Consider the following 20,718-nt stretch of genomic DNA (forward strand, 5'->3'; position numbering starts at 1 on the left):
AGCGGGCCTGTTCAAGACGGAGTCTAAATATCACAGTAATGGTATCAATACACACAGGTTCAGAGGGCCTACATAAAACATGCTTGAATTGTCAAAGAAATTCTTGTGACTTTTTGTGTTTCTCCCAGCTCTAAATTAACATTGATTCAACAAAATCTATGCCAATCCCATTTTTTTAATCATGGAAGAATTCTGAGGCTCATTCCATGTGTATAGTAGAAATCTGAAATCAAGTAAGCGTAATGGAGTGGATGCTGCTCCTTCGCTTCTGAACACTTCCCCTTGGTGTAACACACACTCAGCAAGGTCCACACAGGATCCAGCTCAGGGAAACTGCCCCAAGCATTCACCTGGAACCCAGGAATGAACAGAAGGCTGCTGGCTCCCAGAGAACCCGCCTTCCATCTCTCCAGATATTACCCTGCCCTCCAGGGATAACCAGACCCTGGCTTGTCTTTCCACACCAACCCTGCTACAGTCAACAGCAAGACAGAGCAATTAGATAGAACTGATGAGCTCACAAGACGAGGGGTCCCCACGAGCTTCTACCTACAGGGGCTGGCTGGGGAAGCTCTGCTCAACTCAGCAGACAAAGGCCATTTATACCACGAGGAAACCAGGGCTCATCAACCCAGACAGAAGACTCTCCCCTCAACAGGATGCCATACAAGTATGGACATCAAACCAAACATATCAAAGACATCTCTTCCTCCCCCTCCTGTGAATGGTACAATAATTCCCATCAATGATGATGTATTAGCTACTTTTCTACTGTTGTATCGAAATACCGTGATCAGGGCACCGTATAGAAGGAGGGGTTTATTTGGGCTCACAGTTTCAGTGAAAGTCTATTACTACCACAGTAAGAAGCAGGTAGGCATGGGGACAGGAGTGAAGGTTGAGGGCTCACATTCTAAACTACAAGCACAAAGTGGAAAGTGAACTCAAAAAGAATATATTTTTAAACTCTCAAGCCGGCCTCCAATGCCATACCTCTTCTGACAGGCAGCCTCTCCATCTGGTGCCACTAACTGGAAACCAAGCGTTCAAATGCTGAAGACTGTGGGGGACATCTTAATCCACCTCAGGTAACGGCAACAGTTTCTACTTGGTTACTGGGTAAGGGGTGGCACTGACCCGAGGGCACATCTATCTTGTCAAAGGTCCTTAGAGTCTGCTGTAGAACCTGTCTATTAAGTTGCTGGGTTTTCCAAGTAACTGCTTGAGTTTAAACTGCATGCCACAGCCTTTGCTCTCATTTTAAAAGTGTACCAGAGTCTGGGGAAATGGATCAGTCTTGCACCTGGACTTGCAAACACAGAGACCAGAGTTCCACCTCCAGAACCTGTTTCAAGAAAGCCTGGTGGACACACTGTGCTCATAATGCCAGTCCTCCTAGCCTACCTGGTGACTTCTAGGCCAGTGACAGGCCCTGTCTCAAAACAAAGTAGATGGTGTCTGAGGACTAATACTCCTAGCTTCTCTAAACATGTGCACAGATGTGTACATGCACACACTCACCCAGGACTATACACACATATACATACATATAAAAACAGGATTGTATGTGTGTGTATGTGAGGGGTCAACAGTAAAGTATGAACTAAGTATGCACAAGGCCCTAGGTTCAATCTCAAAAGCTCCTCTCCCCTAAAAAAACTATGCTGTTAGCGTCCTAGAGGGTAAATGGAGCAAGTGTTAATAGGACAATCAGCCGTGAGTCTTTGTATCCTCTGAGGTGCGTGTAGCCTGGGAAAGCATGGTCAGTGGTGCCTTTCCAGTGGTGTTCACTGAACCCTGTTCTCTGTTTCAATGGAGACTCCTCTCTGGTGGAAATAGCTTGGGAAAGCTTCTGTGAGCGCTCCTTTTTTTGCTGCCACAACTGAATGCCTGGCAAGAAGGGTTCATCTTGGCTCGCCATTTGAGGGGCATGGCTCACCAGTGTATCCACATACATGAAATAAATAAATAAATGAATGGATGAATGAATGAATGAATCAATCAACCTCGGGCTGGAGATGGCTCAGTGGTTAAGATGGGAGGAGCCGGTCTGATAGAGACACCACCTATAGGTTCACAGATGAATGCTTGGGTTGGAGCAGGAAGGCTTTGCACTTGCAGGTCTGGGTCAGTTTCTGAGAAAGGAAAAAGAAACTGCCCATTACAGCAACACAGATTATTTTAAGAAACACAGCTATGGGCACCCAGAGGTCAGGTTACATATGCAAGTAAACACAGCTAGTCAGCAGAAGGTCTAAGGCCATCGTGCAGACTCCTCTGGCTTTGTCTCCTTCTGATAATTGCTATTATTTATGAGAATACAGGACCATCAAGGCCATATAGCGTCGGTCAGGCTAAGATAATTTCCCAGGGGCCCAGAATCTTAGGAAAAGACAACATTCACTCTCCCTTGGATGTGGTGGGGGTGGCTGTGGGTGTGTGGGTAGGCTGCTGGCCTGGGACATGCTGCCCTGCTTGACCATACATGAGAGATGAGGGCTAGGATTCAGCTGTCTATTACTGAGGATTAACATTAAAGAGGAGGCTACAGCTCTTCTCCGAATTCCCTTTAGCCATCGAATTTTATTCTTAGCCTTTCAATGTTACGGAACAAGGTGAGCGGACAGCTGGTGACTGCATTAGCCTTTGCTGCCACAACAAATGTGGTGGTGCAGACAGCAGGGGCGCTGCACACAGACCTGGATACTGGAAGTCCAAGTTTACAGGCCCGCAGGTTTGGTTTCTCTGGAGGCCTCTCCTTAGCTTTTAGGTGGTCAATGTCTTTGTTGTGCCCTTCTCTGCCATACACGGATGTTCTGTCATCTCTTTCTCTTTTCATAAAGACACCAGTCCCAGCAGAGGGAGTCCCCACCTTTGCTCACACTGAGTCTTCCCCACCTTTGTAAAGGCTCTATGTCCAAGTTCAGTCCTATCGGGAGGGCTGCCTTCATCAGGAATGGAGGCGGGGCACACGAGCCAGCCCCTGCAGTGCGGTCCACACACAGCTTTCACAAATATTTGTCGATTTCTTTTCTAGGCAGAGTTCCCTGGGAGGTACTCGGGCCAGAGATAAGAAACCTTTTGGCTTCAAATAGACTGCAGTCCAGCTGGAGAGAGATGTAAATGGACAAGAGGCCTCTGTGGGTTCCGAAGAAGAAGTGAAAGATCAAGCAAGACTTGGCAGAGACTCCTGTCTCTACACTTTCTAAATCTACCTTCCCAAGGAGCAGGGTATAAGGTGCAAGAGTGCACATTTCAATAACAATAGCACTTGAGGTTCCCAAGCAAACTACCACAACGTTTTATGTTGCATTTAGCCAATCTCACAAGGGAGCCCCTACTAAATGCTAGGACCACAGCACCACACATATGTGAATTAGTGAGTGTGTGTCTTGAAAGGCTATGGGAAAGTATGGACTAGGATGGGAAACATCACCAGCCTTCTAGATAGCTGATGTCACCCCTCATCAGAATGAAGCTGAGGAGAGGACAGTGGCATGTTCCAGGACGTTTCTGATCAAGGGACCAGTGAGTGGTTTGGTCCCAGGAGAGATTAACAGAGGATGCCAGTCAATTTATCCAAGACACAACTATATCATGGTGAGTAGTGTCATGTGACTACAGAGGCTGCCAAGGCCACCTAAACTGCCATGCTCATGGCTGGGACTGACAGAGAAAGAACAGCTAGACCAAAAGGAGGTGGGGTGGAGGCTTTCAGTCAGGCAGACCACACAGCAGGTAGAGGTGACAGGCCCCTGGGGTCAGGTGGATGAGGGGAAAATGGAGCAGCAGATAACCACTGGTCTAGAAAGCCTTTGGGCTTCCCAATCTATTTAGGAAAAACAAAAAAAAAAAACAAAAAAACAAAAACCATCGCACTGAAATCAGTATAATTTGAAGAGTAACTGAGTAATGAAAACCGAGTTTAGAACCAAAGGCATTGCCTCTTCAATTTCACTTGCTAGTTCCCAACTTAATTTTTAAATTAAGACTCCCCTAATGAGACTCAAAACTGTTCTCGATGAATTCAAATGGCAATAAGGGAAAGAAAAGATGCTAAATGAAAACTGTGTTCCATCTCATAGATTCGTCTGCTGGGGGTGCAGAGGGTGCATGGTGGATGTGATTCTCCTGTACACAGGCCACTAAGTACAAATGGCATTTGTCAGACATGGGAGGCAATGGGCCTGGAAGAGAACAGGGACTGCTGAACATAGCCTCCATGTCAGAGAATTGAACTTGGCACACACCCGCAGCACCATACTCATTTACACACATAGGCAACTTGGCCAACACTTCATTTGCGATTGATTTCTCCACCTGTGAAGCAGGTGGACACTGCTCCCTCCTCCTGAAGCAAACGACACTGCAAACCAGTGCTCCGTGGCTGTAACTGGGTGTATATACCTGGGTGCATGGGTATTAGAGCTCATTAAAGACAACGGTCCTAGTATTGCTGGCTTTCCAGGGCCATCCTGGAAAGCACCCCACGTACTCTAAATGACAAACAGGGAAGGTGTGTACAAGAAAATTGCACTTACGGGATGCACAGAAGTCATCAGAGACATATGTATTAGTTTAACTGATACTATTTCTTTAGAGGAGCCTGACTGGTCAGGACCTTTTGTTGAACACAAGAGAAGCTCACTTTCCATTGGCCTAGGTAAAACAGAGGGCTGACCTTGTCTAAGCAGGAACCTTATCCCAGGTTCATTGTGTTTGGACTAGTTTTCACACTGGAGTGTAGGGGATGTCAGGATAGTTAGCTGATGATGTCAGCATATTCTATCGAGCTTCCAAACCCAAGAAAAATTAAAAGTACAGTGTAACCTGGCCTGAGCCACATGGCTACTCTCAACTTGTCCTCAAGGCCAAAGAGTGCCCATCAGAAACTGATGTAGGGATTATGCCCACAGCGGTCCTACCAGATGAGCAATGAGCCCTGGTCCTATTGCCGGTAGCCGGTACACCTGTGAGTCAGCGACATGGGCGACAACCGGAACACATCCCCAGGATCAATGCATTCCTATTCTGCTGTGAGGAAGGGGCTGAAGTGTAGGGTGTGAGAACAAGAAGGATTTGACACAGAACTGTTCTTTGTACACTTCTCACAGTCTGGTCTTTATTAAGACTTTGCCACAGTCTTGTTGCAAATGTCACCACCACAGAGACTCATAATTCATGTCTGTAATTGGTGTCCAGTTAGAACCAGATACCTGAGCACACCCCAGAAAACTGGAGTCTGAGCTTGACTCAATGGCACACATCGGGAAATCAGTGCTTGAGAGGCTAAGGGAGGAGGGTCAGAAGTTTCAGTCCAGCCTTGGCTACCTAAGGAGTCCCAAGGTCCCCCAAGATAAAAACAAACAATCTGCGGGCTAAGAAGCACGAGCTGATGTATGCTTTGGTAACCGCTGGGGAGGGGCCAGGCCCACTGGGACCCTTCTCACCACCACATAAGTAGCTGGCTCTCGCTTCCCATTGTTTGAGTTTGACCTCCCTGTTTACTGAAACTGACCTTTGTGAATGTTGAGTTTGGTTTTATTCTGCATAAACCAGGCACTAAGTCAGAGAACAATACCTACACATCACAGGTTACTCCTGCCCAGCCCAGTGGAACCTTTCTGTTACATTTCTGTGGGACCACAGTTGTTCAAACATGTCAAGAACTGCATGGGGTGCGCTCGGGAGTAGGGTATGAGTCTTTCTCGGCCCCAGTACACCAGAGACTGAAAATGGCCTTAAATACCCCTAAAGGCATCTGTGCAGTCGAAGTGGGGGAGAAGTTTTGTCGTTGCTGCTGTTACTTGTTGTTGCTTGAGGGTGAAGGAAGGTACATGAAGCTGTAGGAGTCTGCACAGATGTTACCGTGAACATAACGAACACTGCACATACTCACCAAGTTCATGAAGTTGGGACTCTTGCTTATTGGCCTGGGCAGAAAGCAAGGACTCTACCAATCAGATAGATGAGCTATTTGCAGGGGCGGGGGTGTCATCCCAGGGTTTCACTTCTGCTCTCCCAATCTCACTGCATCCTCTGGAGTGAGGTCAGGATCATGGGCACCTGCATCTGGAGCACCTGCATCTGGAGTACCTACAGCTGGAGCACCTGCATCTGAAGCATCTGCATCCAGAGCACCTGCAGCTGGAGCACCTGCAGTTGGAACACCTGTATCTGGAGTGCCTACATCTGAAGTGCCTGCATCTGGAGCACCTGTACCAGGAACACCTACATCTGGAGTACCTACAAAGTACTAGGGATGCTACACACACCATTATTAATGCTCTTCTTAGTTATGATAATCTTGCAAGACTTCTGGGTCTTCATTTTGTAGAGGTGCAGGACCATGGACTTGGGATGCCTGCTTTGAGACCTGAGATCTACTCTCTGTTGCATGCTGGAAGAGAGCTGGGAAAATGCAAACTCTCTGGAGAGACTGAATTTCCTCTATAAGCTGCAAGGGCCACTAAGAGTACCGATCTCTATAAGGCCATTCCACTTAAGAACCTGGACTACAGACAGGTGCACACGAATGTAGGCACACATCCCAACTGTGTGCAGGATGGCACAGATACGAAACCCTAAGCCTTCCCCTTGGCAAGGGCTTGGGAAGGAAACCCACAGTGAGCAGAAAGAATATAAACTTGGCTTCAGGAGCTTAGGGGGTAATTTTAAGTCCACTTCTGAAACCATCACGTGAACAGCTGGCCCAGAACACATCCTAAAATCTTCATTATCCTCAAGTCTTTTGGTGATTTTACAAAAATATTTCTAGACCTCCACCTCAGCAGTTCCACAGAGCTTCAAGGGGAATGGCTTTTCCTTTCTGATTGTACTTAAAGCCAAGGCTCTCTGACAGACACATGCTCTACATGACAACGGGATGAAACAAAGCTGTTTCATCTCTACATTTCATAGTCTTGTCATGGGTATAACTTTATAGATTACAGAAACATTCCTAAATGCTATTTAGGAATAACCTATAAGGGAACATTTCTATTGATGAGTTTAATGTAAAGTTACATCCATAATAAAAATCCACATCAAGTAAGATCCTTGCTCAGAAGAGGGTTATTCTTTATATTAACCTTTCAGTGGCTAATTCTAGGATTTTCTTTTCTCCACCCAATCTTATCAATCATAAAGTGTGTGTTGGGGGATTGGCTCTGTAGGTAAAGTGATTCTCTGTGCAAGTGTGACGACCTGAACGCAAACCCCAGGAGCCCAATGAAAGTCAGATACATAATACAAAAGGTTGCATTTGCAGGTTCCTACTGAAGCAGAAAAGCAGAGGCAGGAGGATGCCTGGCAGCTCCCAGGCCAGCTAGCCTGAAGGACCTACATGGAAAGACCCTGTCTCAAAAAAGGCAGACAGTGTGGACTAGGACTGGGTGACATACTCTACCCTCAACACTTAGACAATTGCATGGGCATAACTTCCAGCAGCTGGGGTACGTGTGCACACACAGACATATACAGACAGACAGACAGACAGACAGACACACACACACACACACACACACACACGGGGGGGGGGGTGGGGAAGTCAGGGAAACAGATGCCTTGACTCTTGAGGAAGTCTCTGGTAAATGTTTTCAATTTCCTGTCCTTGGCCGGCCTTGCTGCCTCTAACATCTTTCTCAGCAGTCTGCTCACAGGGCTGCTTTCTCAGAGAGCAATATGAGGCTTTCATGAAGACAATCACTAGAGACGGGGGTCTGGAGATTAGCTAAAGTTAGGGTCAAGCAGGAAAATGCAGAACATGGAACTGTGCCTTCGACTGTGTGGCAGGCTACAGACATGGGAAGTTTGGAATCACAGGTGTGGGGGTGCAGCTCAGCTCTTGACTAGCACGCACAATTCCCATCAGCACACCAACTGAACATGCTAAAGCACACCCGTAATCCTGGGACTCGAAAGGTAAATGGGCAGAGCAAATCTGAAGCTGACCTGTGCTGCACAAGGCCCTTCATTCCAAAATAAATAATAACGGGACCAGCAAAGATCAAAATGAACCCTCGGCCTCTTTGAAAACTGTACTTCCTTGTTATTTTTTTAATGAGCATAAAAGCATGTTCCAAGGCACACAAAGAAAGATTAGAGGAGCCCAAAAGCACCCCTTTAACTTCATCTCTGTAAACAGAACAGCAAGCTGACAATTACTGCGGCTCCATAAAAATCTTTACTCGCTGCAGGACAAAAAGACAGACAATGCCAAGGAAGACAGAGCCCATCCTGGGCCAAGGAGAACAGAAGGCGGTGAACATCTGAGGCAAATGTAGAGAGGGGCTGCTCCTTTCTGTAAGTGCTGAGGTTGGTAATGGGTGTGCCTGGGGGCAGGAAGCAGATTTATGTAAGAGGTGAATGTCCTCCTTCCACAGCGGACAAAAGAGTCAGCTTGTGGAAGGGATGAGAGATGCCAGAAAGCCCAGGGCGAGCTGCCACATGTGAGTGAAAGCAATGGGCAGGGGAGGGTCTCAGAAAACCCAACAAAACCTGAGATGTGGGCCCTTGAATTCGAGAACTGAGGGCCCTGGACCAAAGGGTGGTCCCCGAATCCTGCTGGTACCAAAGAGATGCTGGCTCAGAACAGAAATGGAGAAGAATGCTCCCAGAAGACTTTGTGGTGTTTCTCCGTGAGGACACGAGCAGGTGGCCATGCCATTAATGACAATTGCCTAGGAAGGGATTAATGCTGGTCTTCAGGAGTAAATAAGTTCACAGGAAAGAGAGCTGCCAAAAAATGAATGCAAGCAGCCCCTGGGTGGTAGTGGCAGCATGGCGGGAAAGCACTGGCTGTTCTTGCAGGTCACCTGGGTTTGGTTCCTGCACCCACATGGCTGCTCACAGCCATCTTGGTAACTCCAGTTCTGGGGCATGCCCTCTCCTGAACTCTGTGGGCACTGCACGCATGTGGTACACAGATATACATGCAGGTAAAACAACCATACACTTAAAATAAAAAAAAAAAAACATTTGAATATGTCTTTTTGTGGCTTCCTGTCTCACCATGTGACCTCTTCTCTGCGATCCTATCACTGTAACGCCAGGGTCATGAAGCCCTTGTCAGAGGGAGAATCGCAAGAGCTGGCTCACTCTGCCTTCCACGTTCAGATTGTGAACAACCTCTTTTCTTTATAATTTATCCTTCTTCTGCTATTTTGCTATAGCAATGGAGGTCAGACTGTTACCAGGGTTTAGCCACTTGCTTAGGAAGCCGAGATTTCTTTCTAGGTTGTTTGAATCTATAATACATTGCTTCAGGACGGACTGAAAGAGCTTTGAAAACTGTCATGTTGGATATGATTGTCCAGGCAGCTGGCAAACACAATCCACCCATCTTCTTGGACCCACCAAAGACGGATGAAGGTGACACTTTTTTCCTTGTTCATTTTGAATTTTAGGAATGTTGCTAGGAAGATCAGAGCTGGAATTCAAGGAGGAAACTGTCCCAGAGGGACAGTCCTTAATTTACACTGAAGAAAATACAGAGCTTGGGTTTCCCATGCATGGCTTGTGGTTCTGACTCAAAACCTGAGTTTTCTGAGCAGTTCAGTCTTCTGTGGCATGAAATAAAACCAAGTGAGAATTCCCTCATCCATCTATCAGTGCAACACAGCCGGGCTATGGGAGCAGAGGGCTGCGGAGGGCAGGTGGCAACAGTTCCAGCATGAAGTCAACCCAGAGCCTGGAAAATCCCATTCCCCAGAGCAGTCAGCATCATGCATGGTTTCCCAATGGTGCATGCACTGTGCACACACGGAAACAACGTGGTGAATCTGCCAGCAAAAGAACCGGTCCCCGCCCCCCACCCCTGCCCCCGTTTGCTGTTGGCTTGTGGCGGCTTAATCCTGCTCTGTGCACTGAAAATGTCTCTAAGGATTTCTTCCCATTTCATTAGTTTATCCTGTGGGCTGTCTGCAGCCAAGAAAGAAAAACCTATTGGGTGTGATAGAATGCTTTGATTCGTTCACTGCATGCTAGGGACACAGGTGTGGTAATGATCTATTTTGATAATAGTAATAATAATAATAATAATAATAATAATAATAATAACAACAACAACAACCATCACCACCACCACCACCACAACGGTGGCCCTGTGCTAGCTAGAGTGAAGGAGCAGGAAGGTGAGGGGAAACAGGAGGTAGGGTGTCAGGCAGTTGGCTGGGGAGGTTTAATGAAGAATTCTTGTCAGTGCTGTTAGCAGCTGGCTTCAGGCCTTTCCCTAGGCCTGACTACAAGCTGGGCAGAGCAGCTGAGAGGCTGGGCCTGGGCCTCCCTTGGCCAGCAACAGCCTGACACAGACATGGGAGGTGTAGTGTAGTGTGGATGGGTGCAGGAAATGCTTCTTCCTGAACGAACTCTGCCAAGTTCAAGGGCCATCAGGCCTGTGAGGGACAGAAAGAGTAGCAGAGAAGGCCGGGCCCAGCTTCACCAAGTTGTAGCAGAAGGCGGGAAGCTAAGAGTGAGGGGGATGGAGGCTGTCTTATATCCTTTTAGGGTGAAGCCATCAGAGGCCAGATGAAGGGGCAGACCAGGTTGAGAAATATCTGTAATTATGAGACACAGACTCATGAAATTAATCCAAGCTGCAGTGACCTTTAAATGAAATATTCTAAATCTAACTTTGTAATGTTTAGAAGTGGGAAGGGAGATCCTTAAAGAACTTCATTCTTTCATTAAGAAAATACGACATTGTTAAGCGTATACATATATAACATTGAAACACACGGACAAACACCAAGACTCAAAGGCACGGGGACTGTGGAAGCCACCTGTCAGCTGGCCAAGACACCTGTCACCTGTCCTGCAAGCCTCTGAATAAGCCCCACTTGTGTTTAGATGCCCCGGGTCCCTTGTCAGACAAACGGGCTTGTCCCCTTGTGAGGCTCTGCTTGGTTTCTAGTGTACATAGACTGAAGGGCTCTCTAGTCCATTGGAACTGCTAGAATACTGACAGCGCTTCTCACAGCTTAAGTGGCATTCAGAATAAACACTGGGAATTGACAGAATGACCAATTATGTGAAGTGGCTCTGCCTGACGTAATCTAAACCAAATCTTCCCCCAGTTTCCTTAAACCGAGGTGATTCAACAGCCCAGCCTTCCTGTGATTTTGAACCAAAGGATGATGTCACCTTTAAGGTCTAAGCAAGGACTTGAGCACTTCCAGCTAATTCTTCCTGTTAGTTTTACTTAGGTTTCAAATACCAACATGCCATTCAGTCACAAGCCCAACAAGTGCTAGACGACACTAGGTGATTCCCTGTTGTATTTTTTTTTACGATTTATTTTATGTATGGGAGTACACTGTGCTATCTTCATTCCATTACAGATGGTCGTGAGCCACCTTGTGGGTGCTGGGACTTGAACTCGGGGCCTGTGGAACAGCAGGCAGTGCTCTGAGCCATCTCTCCAGCCCCTGTTGTAAGTATTAGACCACTGGTCTCAGCACCAGTGCAGCTTCTCACCTCCGTGTGATTAGAACATCACATTGCAGTCCTAGGAGGACCAGGAGTTGAAGGTTTGCCTTTGTTGCATAGCAGGTTTGAGGCAGCCTGGGCTACATGAGACTATCTCCATAGAACAAGAAAAAAAGAAACTCCCTTCCTAGGCGAGGGGGTGTAAGGCCTTATGATGCCCGCAGTAACGACAGGGTGCGAATGCCAACAGCTGCATGCTAACAAGGACAAACCACTGACACTTTGCAGTGACTTGTGTTGTTAAGTACATGGGTCATGGGTGAAGACCTATGTGTGCTTTTTCCTTCTTTCAGAGCTTTATCTGGATAAGGTCAAGAAGCACCTGCCATGTGCCAGTTATATTCCACGTGTCCAGTACCATGTCCCCATTGGTTCCCTCTGGGACGCCTGGCAATGCCACGTCTATGAATTATACATATGTACACACACACACACACACACACACACACACACACACCTCCTTCTGTTTCCAGTCCTTGCTCAAGTGTCAGTTTCCCTAGGAGGTGACGCCCCTCTTCAAACTCCCAGCAAAAAGTAAGCCTCCTCTTCATCATAGCCCCACTGCCTACCTCCCCGTTCCTGCATCCCGGACCCTCACCCACCATGCTGACAGTGCATCGTCATGGAGCCCGGGCTCCTTTCTAGTCGGAAGATGTGCCTTCCACCCGTCAGAGGGAAGACAAGGGATGGGCGGACGATGCTGAGAAGGTGGGCTCGGATTAGATAAGATGCTACCGTGAGCTTCTGAGAGGCGTGGAGGGGCAGCCCCCTTCTTTGCATCCTTGTGTCTTTAGGCAGAAAGCTGACTGTGGCATTCGCAACTCCTAGACAGTCCTGTAAGCCCCAAAGGAAGATGTAAGATCATTCGGGAAACCCTTAAAGCCTGACAACGAACTTTTCAGGGCAGAGGACGGCTCAGAGACTCTAGACAGGTAGGGCAAAATGATGGAACATCACAGAAATAAATCCCTGCCCACAATTCCAAACTTAGAAAGATTTTTATGGTTTTTCAAATGTACACTACAATGACTGACAGACATATATGGAGTCATGCTCAACTGAATGTAGATCCCATACACACCTGAAACCTGTACTACTTAATTCCCAGGACACTAGAGGAACCATGAAACTTTAAAATCATGAAGAAAAAGACACAGCTACCCATGCAACAGAACCCATGACGCTCACCCAGCTCTAGGCATTGTCAGCTCGCTCCATGGACCCGTGTCATGGGTATGAACCCCAACTCCTCATCCCCAGACAGTACCTTACCTAACAGAGAACAGAACAGACTGAATCCTGAAAGAAAAAGCTCTAAGCAAACAAATCCCAACTGTAAAAGCAATCCAAGGTGAAGGGATCCCATGCCATTAGCGTAGCCAAGCAGAGACGTCTGTGACTCGGAGGTCCGCTTGGGAAACCCAATCACTGCGTGCAATCTTAGTGCTGATTCCTTCTCTTTCTTAGACGCAAAGGACATCCACAATGGCTAAGAAAGTAGGATTTACCCAACTTTATCTGCACAAGAAAAACAGAAACGTCCTGCTCCACTTCCACATACTATTCAAAATCGTGAAACCATGTGACCCAGGAAACGAGAACCGTATCTGCCACCACTGCTGGAACCATATTGGCCACCATTGCTGGAACTACTCCAGAGACCTGGCAACAGATGTCTCTTCGTAAGCACAGGAGTATCTATCTACTCCTTCATGCACATGGCTTGCTTCAGTGCATTCCTCTATAAGACATGCTGAACAGCCGGTCAAAGGCATCGAACCCTCACCCACAACAGCACAGCCCTGAAGCTCCTGGACTGGACACCCCTGAGTGCGCGCTTTCAAGGTCCAAGCTTCCCTCTCATCCCTGATCCCTGAAACCTGAGGATCAGTTCACCCATAGAGCAGATATCCACAGCCGCCAGAACCCGGAGGTAACTTCTGAAAGACTTGGGCACACATAACGGCTGTTTTTAACCCTGATTTCTTCACCTTTGGCATTTCAGTGCAATGTAAGAGCAAAACCAGGGTGAAAGACAGTTTGATTCTAGGGACAAAGGAGTCCCTGGAGCAAAGGTACAAACTGAGCCAACCTTCCAGGTCCACAGGAATGTTAGGGGACAGCAGGGTACAGATGTGCCTCCATGATAACAAAATGGCAAACATTCAAACCAGCTCAGTCACGTCAGGCGTCAGACACATGGAGAGCTTTTATCAGCCAGTGTGCGTAACTGTCACACTGTCCCGACTCCACCATAGCAACGGTCTTGGGACAGAGGCCTGGTTTCAAACTCTCAATTCACAGAAGCCATGACGCTCGAGCAGGATGAGGTAAGAAGAGGGCAGTCAGATCCAGGGCACAACAGTCACGCCTCTCCAGAGAACATCCACTGCTAACCAGAAGGAAGCGCTCCTGGCTGACCATGCATAAAGGAATCCGGATGGAGGCGAGGGAACAGGAGGAGGTGCTCCTAGACACTTACCTTGCAGAAGGGCTCCATTTCTCTTGAAGAAGGTACTACCCGGCCAGATGGGTGGACCTGATGTGCTGAAAGAGAACACAGATGTGCGTGAGGCTTTTGAGTGCTGGCCTCTACTCACCCCCGGCAGCCCTTTCCCTGGTGGCCTTTCTCCAGCTTTCACTGGTAGTGACCCTGAAACACTGCTTCAAAAACAATTAGGTTAAAAACAGGCTTTCTGTTCCCCACGCCAAAACCATCTGTGCGAGTATTCTGGTTACCGTCTTGGCTAGTGTCACACCTGGCCATTGAGATCATCCACAGGCAATTGGCAAACACATGTGGTGTGCTGATTTGATTAGGGGTATCAGTGAGCACAGAATGCTGGCTCGCCTGCTCCTGGCTTCACAAGTCCTGTCCTTGACTGTGATTGACCAGGGCCGCTGGCACTTCCTGGTTTCACCTCAGAACTTGTCTGCTCTACATCGAAGCTGCCCTTTCTTGCCCTCTCTCTTACAAATCCTCTTCCCACAGATGTAACCTTGCTCTGCGCCCGCTCCCTTGTCTGTTGTTTTGCATCTTGTTTTCAACTTCTTGGCTTAAAAATGTTGCACTCCATGCCCCATAAAACACCCAGCGGATGGACTGCCACCCACGTTCTAGTAACAGCAGAGAGAAGAACAGGAGCGAGATTGATCTGTCACTAAGACACTCTCTGCACTTCTAGATGAGCGTTTTCACTGTCTTAAGACAGTCAGTGGAAAACCTTATAGCTGCCCAATCTTAGTAAAAAACCTTTCAAGTGGAAAGGAGGTTATCCTCAATCAAGGACTCGCTTAAGATGAATGTTAGAAAGCCATCGGTTCACATTAGCACATCCAGCCCAAGAGGCAATTTAAATTACTCTCACCAAAATAGTACACGGCAAATGATGTTGGCTGATGTAGCATCAATCAGATTCAACATTTAATACATTAAAATTGACCAAAGAGATATATCTGTAAGTCCATCCATCCAGACAGACAGACAGACATGTATGCACATCCCTGAATGAACACAAGAACTCTTCAGTAGTCAGCTGGGGCCTAGTTGTGACGGATAGCAATGCTGTTAACCAGGAAGGGGGATGCCAGTGGCGTTCTGCCTGCCAGAATTTCATTACCAGAGGTACAAATACTGTCACAGCTACAGGGACACAGTACATGATGGAGGAGGAGTTACAAGAGAGAAAAACACTAGCGCATAAAAATGCTATTAAATAGCATGATGATGTCAAATGTGCTCGCTAACACGGCCATCTCTTGTTTTCTGCACTCCATGTTCATGTGCCTTGCTACGTGCCAAGGTGTCTTTTCCTTCCCTTTAATGATTACAGGTTTGAATGCCCTGTGTGGAGCAACTGTACCAGTACCCGACTTCGGTTCCCATGATCCTTAGTATTCTTTAGCAGAAAGGGAGCTTTAAGTTGAGGTTTCGACGTCTATGTGTAGTACTTGTGCAAGTACAACAGAGTGTACACACACCATGTTACATGTAACTCGTCTATGTACTGGGGAAGCAGACACTGCCATTGCTTATGTTAGCATAGCACCTGCTCTACTGTGGGGGTCTGAGCCGGACCTGCAGATCTGGGGAGCGTGCGTGTCCTGGGAACTTGAATGCTCACAGATTCTGTTTTATCTTTGCTTTGGATGCGAAATATCAACAGTGATTAAAAGTAACACACCCCCTGCAGTCCAGATCCCCAGCCCTGGCAAGCAAGGCTTCTGAGGGACAGTAACGGACCACGCTGGGGGTGGGGTCTCAGGGCTGCAGGACGATGATGGCAGGCTGGCTCCTGGCCCTTGTGGTTCCTTTCCTATGGCATTTGGGGGCCCTTTAGAAGGCTCAGTCAGGAAGAACAAGGTGTGTTCAAGTATTTAGGAGACTGGCCTTACCCGCCCTAGCAAGTTCCCGGAGCCCTACTACCCCCTTGTCCTCATAATGAAGCAGAAAGCAGCAAGCTGGCTGCGCCCACACTGAGCTGGCTGATTCATAAAGATATTTAAAAACCGAGGACTTCATTACATAGAGGAGTTCACTGCTTCTGGAGAATTCAATAATTGAGTATTACTGCAGAAGCCTGAATATCCAGCTTACTGCCACCAAATCTCCTTTTTATCCTGACCTTGATTTGCTGAAAACCGAGTAGACACCCAGGATGGAGCAAATGTGGGAAGCTGGGGTCAGATAAACCCAGTGGTTTTAGATAAGGAAAATTCTCGTATGATAGAAATCTACCGGAGGATTTCTATAGCGCCCTTTAACACCTTAAGTCACTCATCAGTATTCTGTGGCCGCTGGGCTCTGCAGCCCCTCTGGTCTGTCCTCAGGTGGTAGAGGGAGATTTGGCCCTGCAATGGCCTCTTGCTGTACTCAAAGTGTAGGGGTGTGTGTGTGTGTGTGTGTGTGTGTGTGTGTGTGTGGTGTGCATAATGTATGTACATGTGTGAATGCGCACATGGCGTGTGTATATGTGTGAGTGCACACAGATGGTGTGCAAGTGTTTCTAGCAGTTAAGTGAGCCGGGCATTCCCTCAATGCTAACTGCAAAGCTTTTGAGCTCCCAGGTGCCATATTCCGCAGGCTCCTTTTAGATTTTCCCTCAAAATGATATCATCTGACTGTTAGAGATTTAAGGATTTATCAAGCGCCTATTGAGAACTGTGTTTAGTGCTCAAAAGCCTGGGAAGAAGAATAAGGAGAAAAAAAAAAAAACCCAATAGAACTCCTATAGGTGACCTCTGAGAACTTACTGCCAGATTTTCCTTCTGATGCCATCTAGAGAGACCTGCAGTGCCTGTGGGAAGGCTAATGGCCCAGGCTCCAGCTGCAGGCTGGCAAACTTGACTTTTACTCCTACAGCTGGAGACACCCCTGGCTGATTGGCCTTCAGAACGCAAAGTCAGTTAAAAATGCACCCAAATGAAATTACTTAAAAATACACGGTAACTGCAACCATTCAGAGAAAATGGTGGCGTGACGTTTGGGAGGGGCGGTGCCTCCTGCCTCCTTTTTCAAATCAAGAGTGGAGGGATGGGGGTTGGGTATTTAGCTCAGTGGTAGAGCGCTTGCCTAGCAAGTGAAAGGCCCTGGGTTCGGTCCTCATCTCTGGGGGAAAAAAAAAAGAGTGGAGGGATGGAATGGTAGACACAGGCAGGGTCAGAACAGGCTCCTGGACCTCCTCATCCTGTGAATACAAGTGGCTGGTGAATGGCACGTCTGTGCGAAATGGCCAGGAAGGACCCAGAACTGAATCATTTCACTGTGGTCCCCACACTGCTGCTCACCAGCACAACGAAGGGTCAACTACTGAGGCCAAGTTTCCCCTGGCTCTGTGTGGCTCTGTGTGGCTCTGTGTAGCGGGTAGGAGACAGAGATCACCTTCACCTTCCCATTCCAGAGGTGAGCAGTACAGGGAGGTTACAGGACAAGAGCAACCCTGGGTTCCAGAGTGCCTGCCTCCTCTTCTCGATCATCTTCCAGCCCTGTCTGCCTTCCCACACAGAACTCTTAGCCATCCTTCCCCACAGGAGGTCTTTTGTTAAGGAATCTCTCTCTTAGGCAAAGTCCCAGGCTAGAAAAAGCAATCTGACTAACCATATGTGAAAAACAGTGGGCTCCTATTAGCAGAGACAATGCAAGGCCCGCACTGCAAATGTCTCATTTCAATAATGTGCTAACAGTGACCTTCAGTACTACCAGCGGTACAAACTCAGCGACAAAGGATGCAGGCCAACAGGTTAAGAGGGTCTTGACTGCCAGAAAGCCCGTCTCTGAACTGGCATTTCAAAACATTGCTCTGCTGAACGCTGAGCCCAGGGACGAACCAAGAAAACCCAAGAGAGGCACACTTTCTCCTAACAGCACACCATGTGTCCCCCAGAGTCACAGTCAATCACTCCTGGGCCTCATGCTCTTTTCTCTACTCCCAAGAGGATGCTGGGAGTCAACAGGTGGTAGGGCCCTGAGGTAGTTCTCGGAATCAAGACACAGTCTGTCAGATGTCTGTGCTATCCACATGGGGAAACAGGGACATAGTGTAAGCCCGAAGCTCCGGCACTCCTGAATACCCAGTCCAGTCTGGACTCACCAGTCTGGACTTTTTACAAGCCCATTAGTAAGCAAACTAAGAAAAGTGTGTCTTTCTAAGGTCCCAGATGCCAAGCATGAACTAGAGACCACAAAGAGTGGGATGCTTCCCATGAAGGGAATGTGTAGGAAGCTAAATGGTCAAAGCCGGCAGAGAGGGCTCCAGAGCAGTCACTCAGAGAAGGAAGCAGGAAGGCGTTGTCAGGGGCTGGGATGAGGGTGTAGACAGAGGATTAATGCTCACAATTTTGGGTCTGCAAGGGGAATAGTTATGGACACTGGTTACACAATGAGTCCAGTGATCTTCACACTACAGTAAGGCAAACTTAAAACATGGGCACGATGCTACACTTTATCATTTTATGTTGCATGAGTTAATCATAAGTTATAAAATTTGAGAGTCAGGCAGAGTACCAAATGGTGTGGAGGGAGACAGAGAGGCTCTGGCATCATGGGCGCTTGCTTGACTGGAAACCTGGTGTGTTGGGCAGGAAGGCAGGGGCAATTCGCACTCTCTCTGGCCTTCCTTTGCGGTCCACCCCAAATGCCCAGCTCACACCAAAAGGTGTGCTCAGCTTGCTTCAGTCCTCTTGGGGGTCTTCAGGCAGCCTGGCAGTGATCCCTGCTACACTGGAAAGGGTGTAGCCACCATCGATTGTTTTGACAGGAATAAAACAGTCAGAGTGTACATGCACACACACACACACACACACACACACAAAGTTGGGAGGAAGAGTCGTGGGAGGAGAGGAGAGGAACTTTAATCAAAACACATTATATACATGTATGAATTATCAATACAATGACTTTAAGAAAGTTATGGAAACACCAACCTGGGGAAGGAAAGTCAATAAAAGCAGCTGGTCCTGTCTGAGGTGGTGTGGACAGCACATGGGGTAATATGTAGCCTCTAACATTTTAGATCTTTTAACTAGCCTGAGCCTCAACTGTCTGCTTGTAAACTGTGGGACAACTGATGGTGTAAGGCACATAAGACACGAAGGTGTCAAAGAGAGGCATCTGCAAGCCAAAGAAGTCCCCACTGTAGTCCCAATTCCAAGAAACTCAAGGTCTCACAGCGACACTTAACGCAGTTGTGGCTTGGTGCCAACACTTCCTCAAGCATCCTGGGCTCTCTGAATTTGGCTCTTTTCTGCATCCTGTGACAGATAAGAGATTCTCATCTTCCTTTTTTCCTGAAGGATGTTTTTAAAGTTTTCCAAATGCAACTGTTCCTTGGTCCAGACACAACCAATTGTTTAAAAAATATAGCTAAAGAAATAGCTTCAAAGATAACTCCTTTCCCCCGACCCCATGTTTGGAGGTTGGCAACTGTCAGGAGGCAATCACTGAAGGGATCAGACAGCCACCATCTGGGACCCCAGAAAGCTTAAGCATCAGAGTGGCAAGATTCTCTGGGAGCAAAACATGGGTCACAGAAATAAGTGGAGTGGCTTTGTGACCTAAGCAAGTGTGGTCACTGGAGACCCCCACAGCCAGCCTACACCCACGCCTCTATATGCCTGAGATGCCTGTAAGCAACAGACAAGTGACAGTGGCCTGGGACAGACGCACTGTCTCGTTGTATTTATTTCAATAGTGGTTGGCCTGCTCACCACCGTTGATCAGTTTGGGCAGGAACTGGCAAACAGAATGGTGACGCACAGTCCGTATTAAGGTCCTGCCAGGCAGGTGGATGGACTGGAGCTTTGGTGATGGTGGAGAGCTAGGATGTAAAGGCCTGAAGCCAAGTTATCTTGGTCCCTTAGCAGCCAGGTCCTTCTATTTGATAAATCCTTTCAGAAAGTACTAACGACACTCACATCTGAGACTGTAACAGGGCTGTTGGAGTATGTGTATCTGATATTCCCATCAATGTATTTCCTTTAGGGTTTCCTTTTGTCCTATAACTATACAAATGGTGTGAGACTGCTCCACATTGAAGCATGCTATTTGGGGCACTCTGAGAATCTGTGCTCTAAGAGACCCACATGAGGAACCTGACCTTGGGCTTTTTTCAGGCTCCAGAATTAAATTTCTATTGTTTAGGAACTCCAGAGCTGAGGAGATTCTGTGACAGCAGTACAAAAAGAGAAAGAAAATGGAAACTGCCCACAGCCAGCCCTCTTCCTCATTCTTCACTTCTCACCCTCTCAGGTAACAGGACTTTGCCTCTGGTTATATAAAGTCTCCATTGTTGGGGCATTATCTCTTTAAAAATCCTTCCCACCTTCAGTCTCAGAACCCTCAGTTCCCAGTCTTTCCTGCTAGCTTCTGGTAGCTCGCTAGAAAGCCTGGGTGCTCCTTGGTTTCTGGAACTGTTGCCCTGACCTCTGCTTTCATGCCCTCCCACCCCCTGCATCTGTCTGAAACCCCTCATGAGTGTAAGGAGACCAACCCTATTGGGTCAGTGGTCCTCCATGCTGTAACAGGACCTTGTTGTGGCTAATTACATCTTGGAGGACTGTATTTTCAAACAAGGTCCTATTCTGAGGTACTAAAGCGTCAGGTCACCAAGATATGGCTTCCACAGAATATCTGTCATTCTTCTTCATGTGGGATGTTCACCACCCGGACACAGCACACTCGTGTTTTTCTTTCCTTGAATCTTTATTTAGTATCCACACACACTGAGAGCTTGG

General features: G+C 47.6%; 1 protein-coding gene across 19 annotated transcripts in view; it reads right to left on the reverse strand.

Moving 5' to 3' along the window:
- The window catches only part of Foxn3 (forkhead box N3), a 380,376-nt gene that overhangs the window by 91,861 nt on the left and 267,797 nt on the right, over nucleotides 1–20,718 (reverse strand). For all 19 annotated transcript variants that reach the window (XM_008764802.4, XM_017594165.3, XM_017594166.3 and 16 more), the window contains one exon: nucleotides 13,970–14,034. In XM_008764802.4, coding sequence (XP_008763024.1) covers nucleotides 13,970–14,034 — 65 coding nt within the window. The remainder of the gene's footprint in view (nucleotides 1–13,969; nucleotides 14,035–20,718) is intronic.

This window comes from Rattus norvegicus, chromosome 6 (genome assembly GCF_036323735.1).
Source record: "Rattus norvegicus strain BN/NHsdMcwi chromosome 6, GRCr8, whole genome shotgun sequence".
Classification (NCBI taxonomy): Eukaryota; Metazoa; Chordata; class Mammalia; order Rodentia; family Muridae; genus Rattus; species Rattus norvegicus.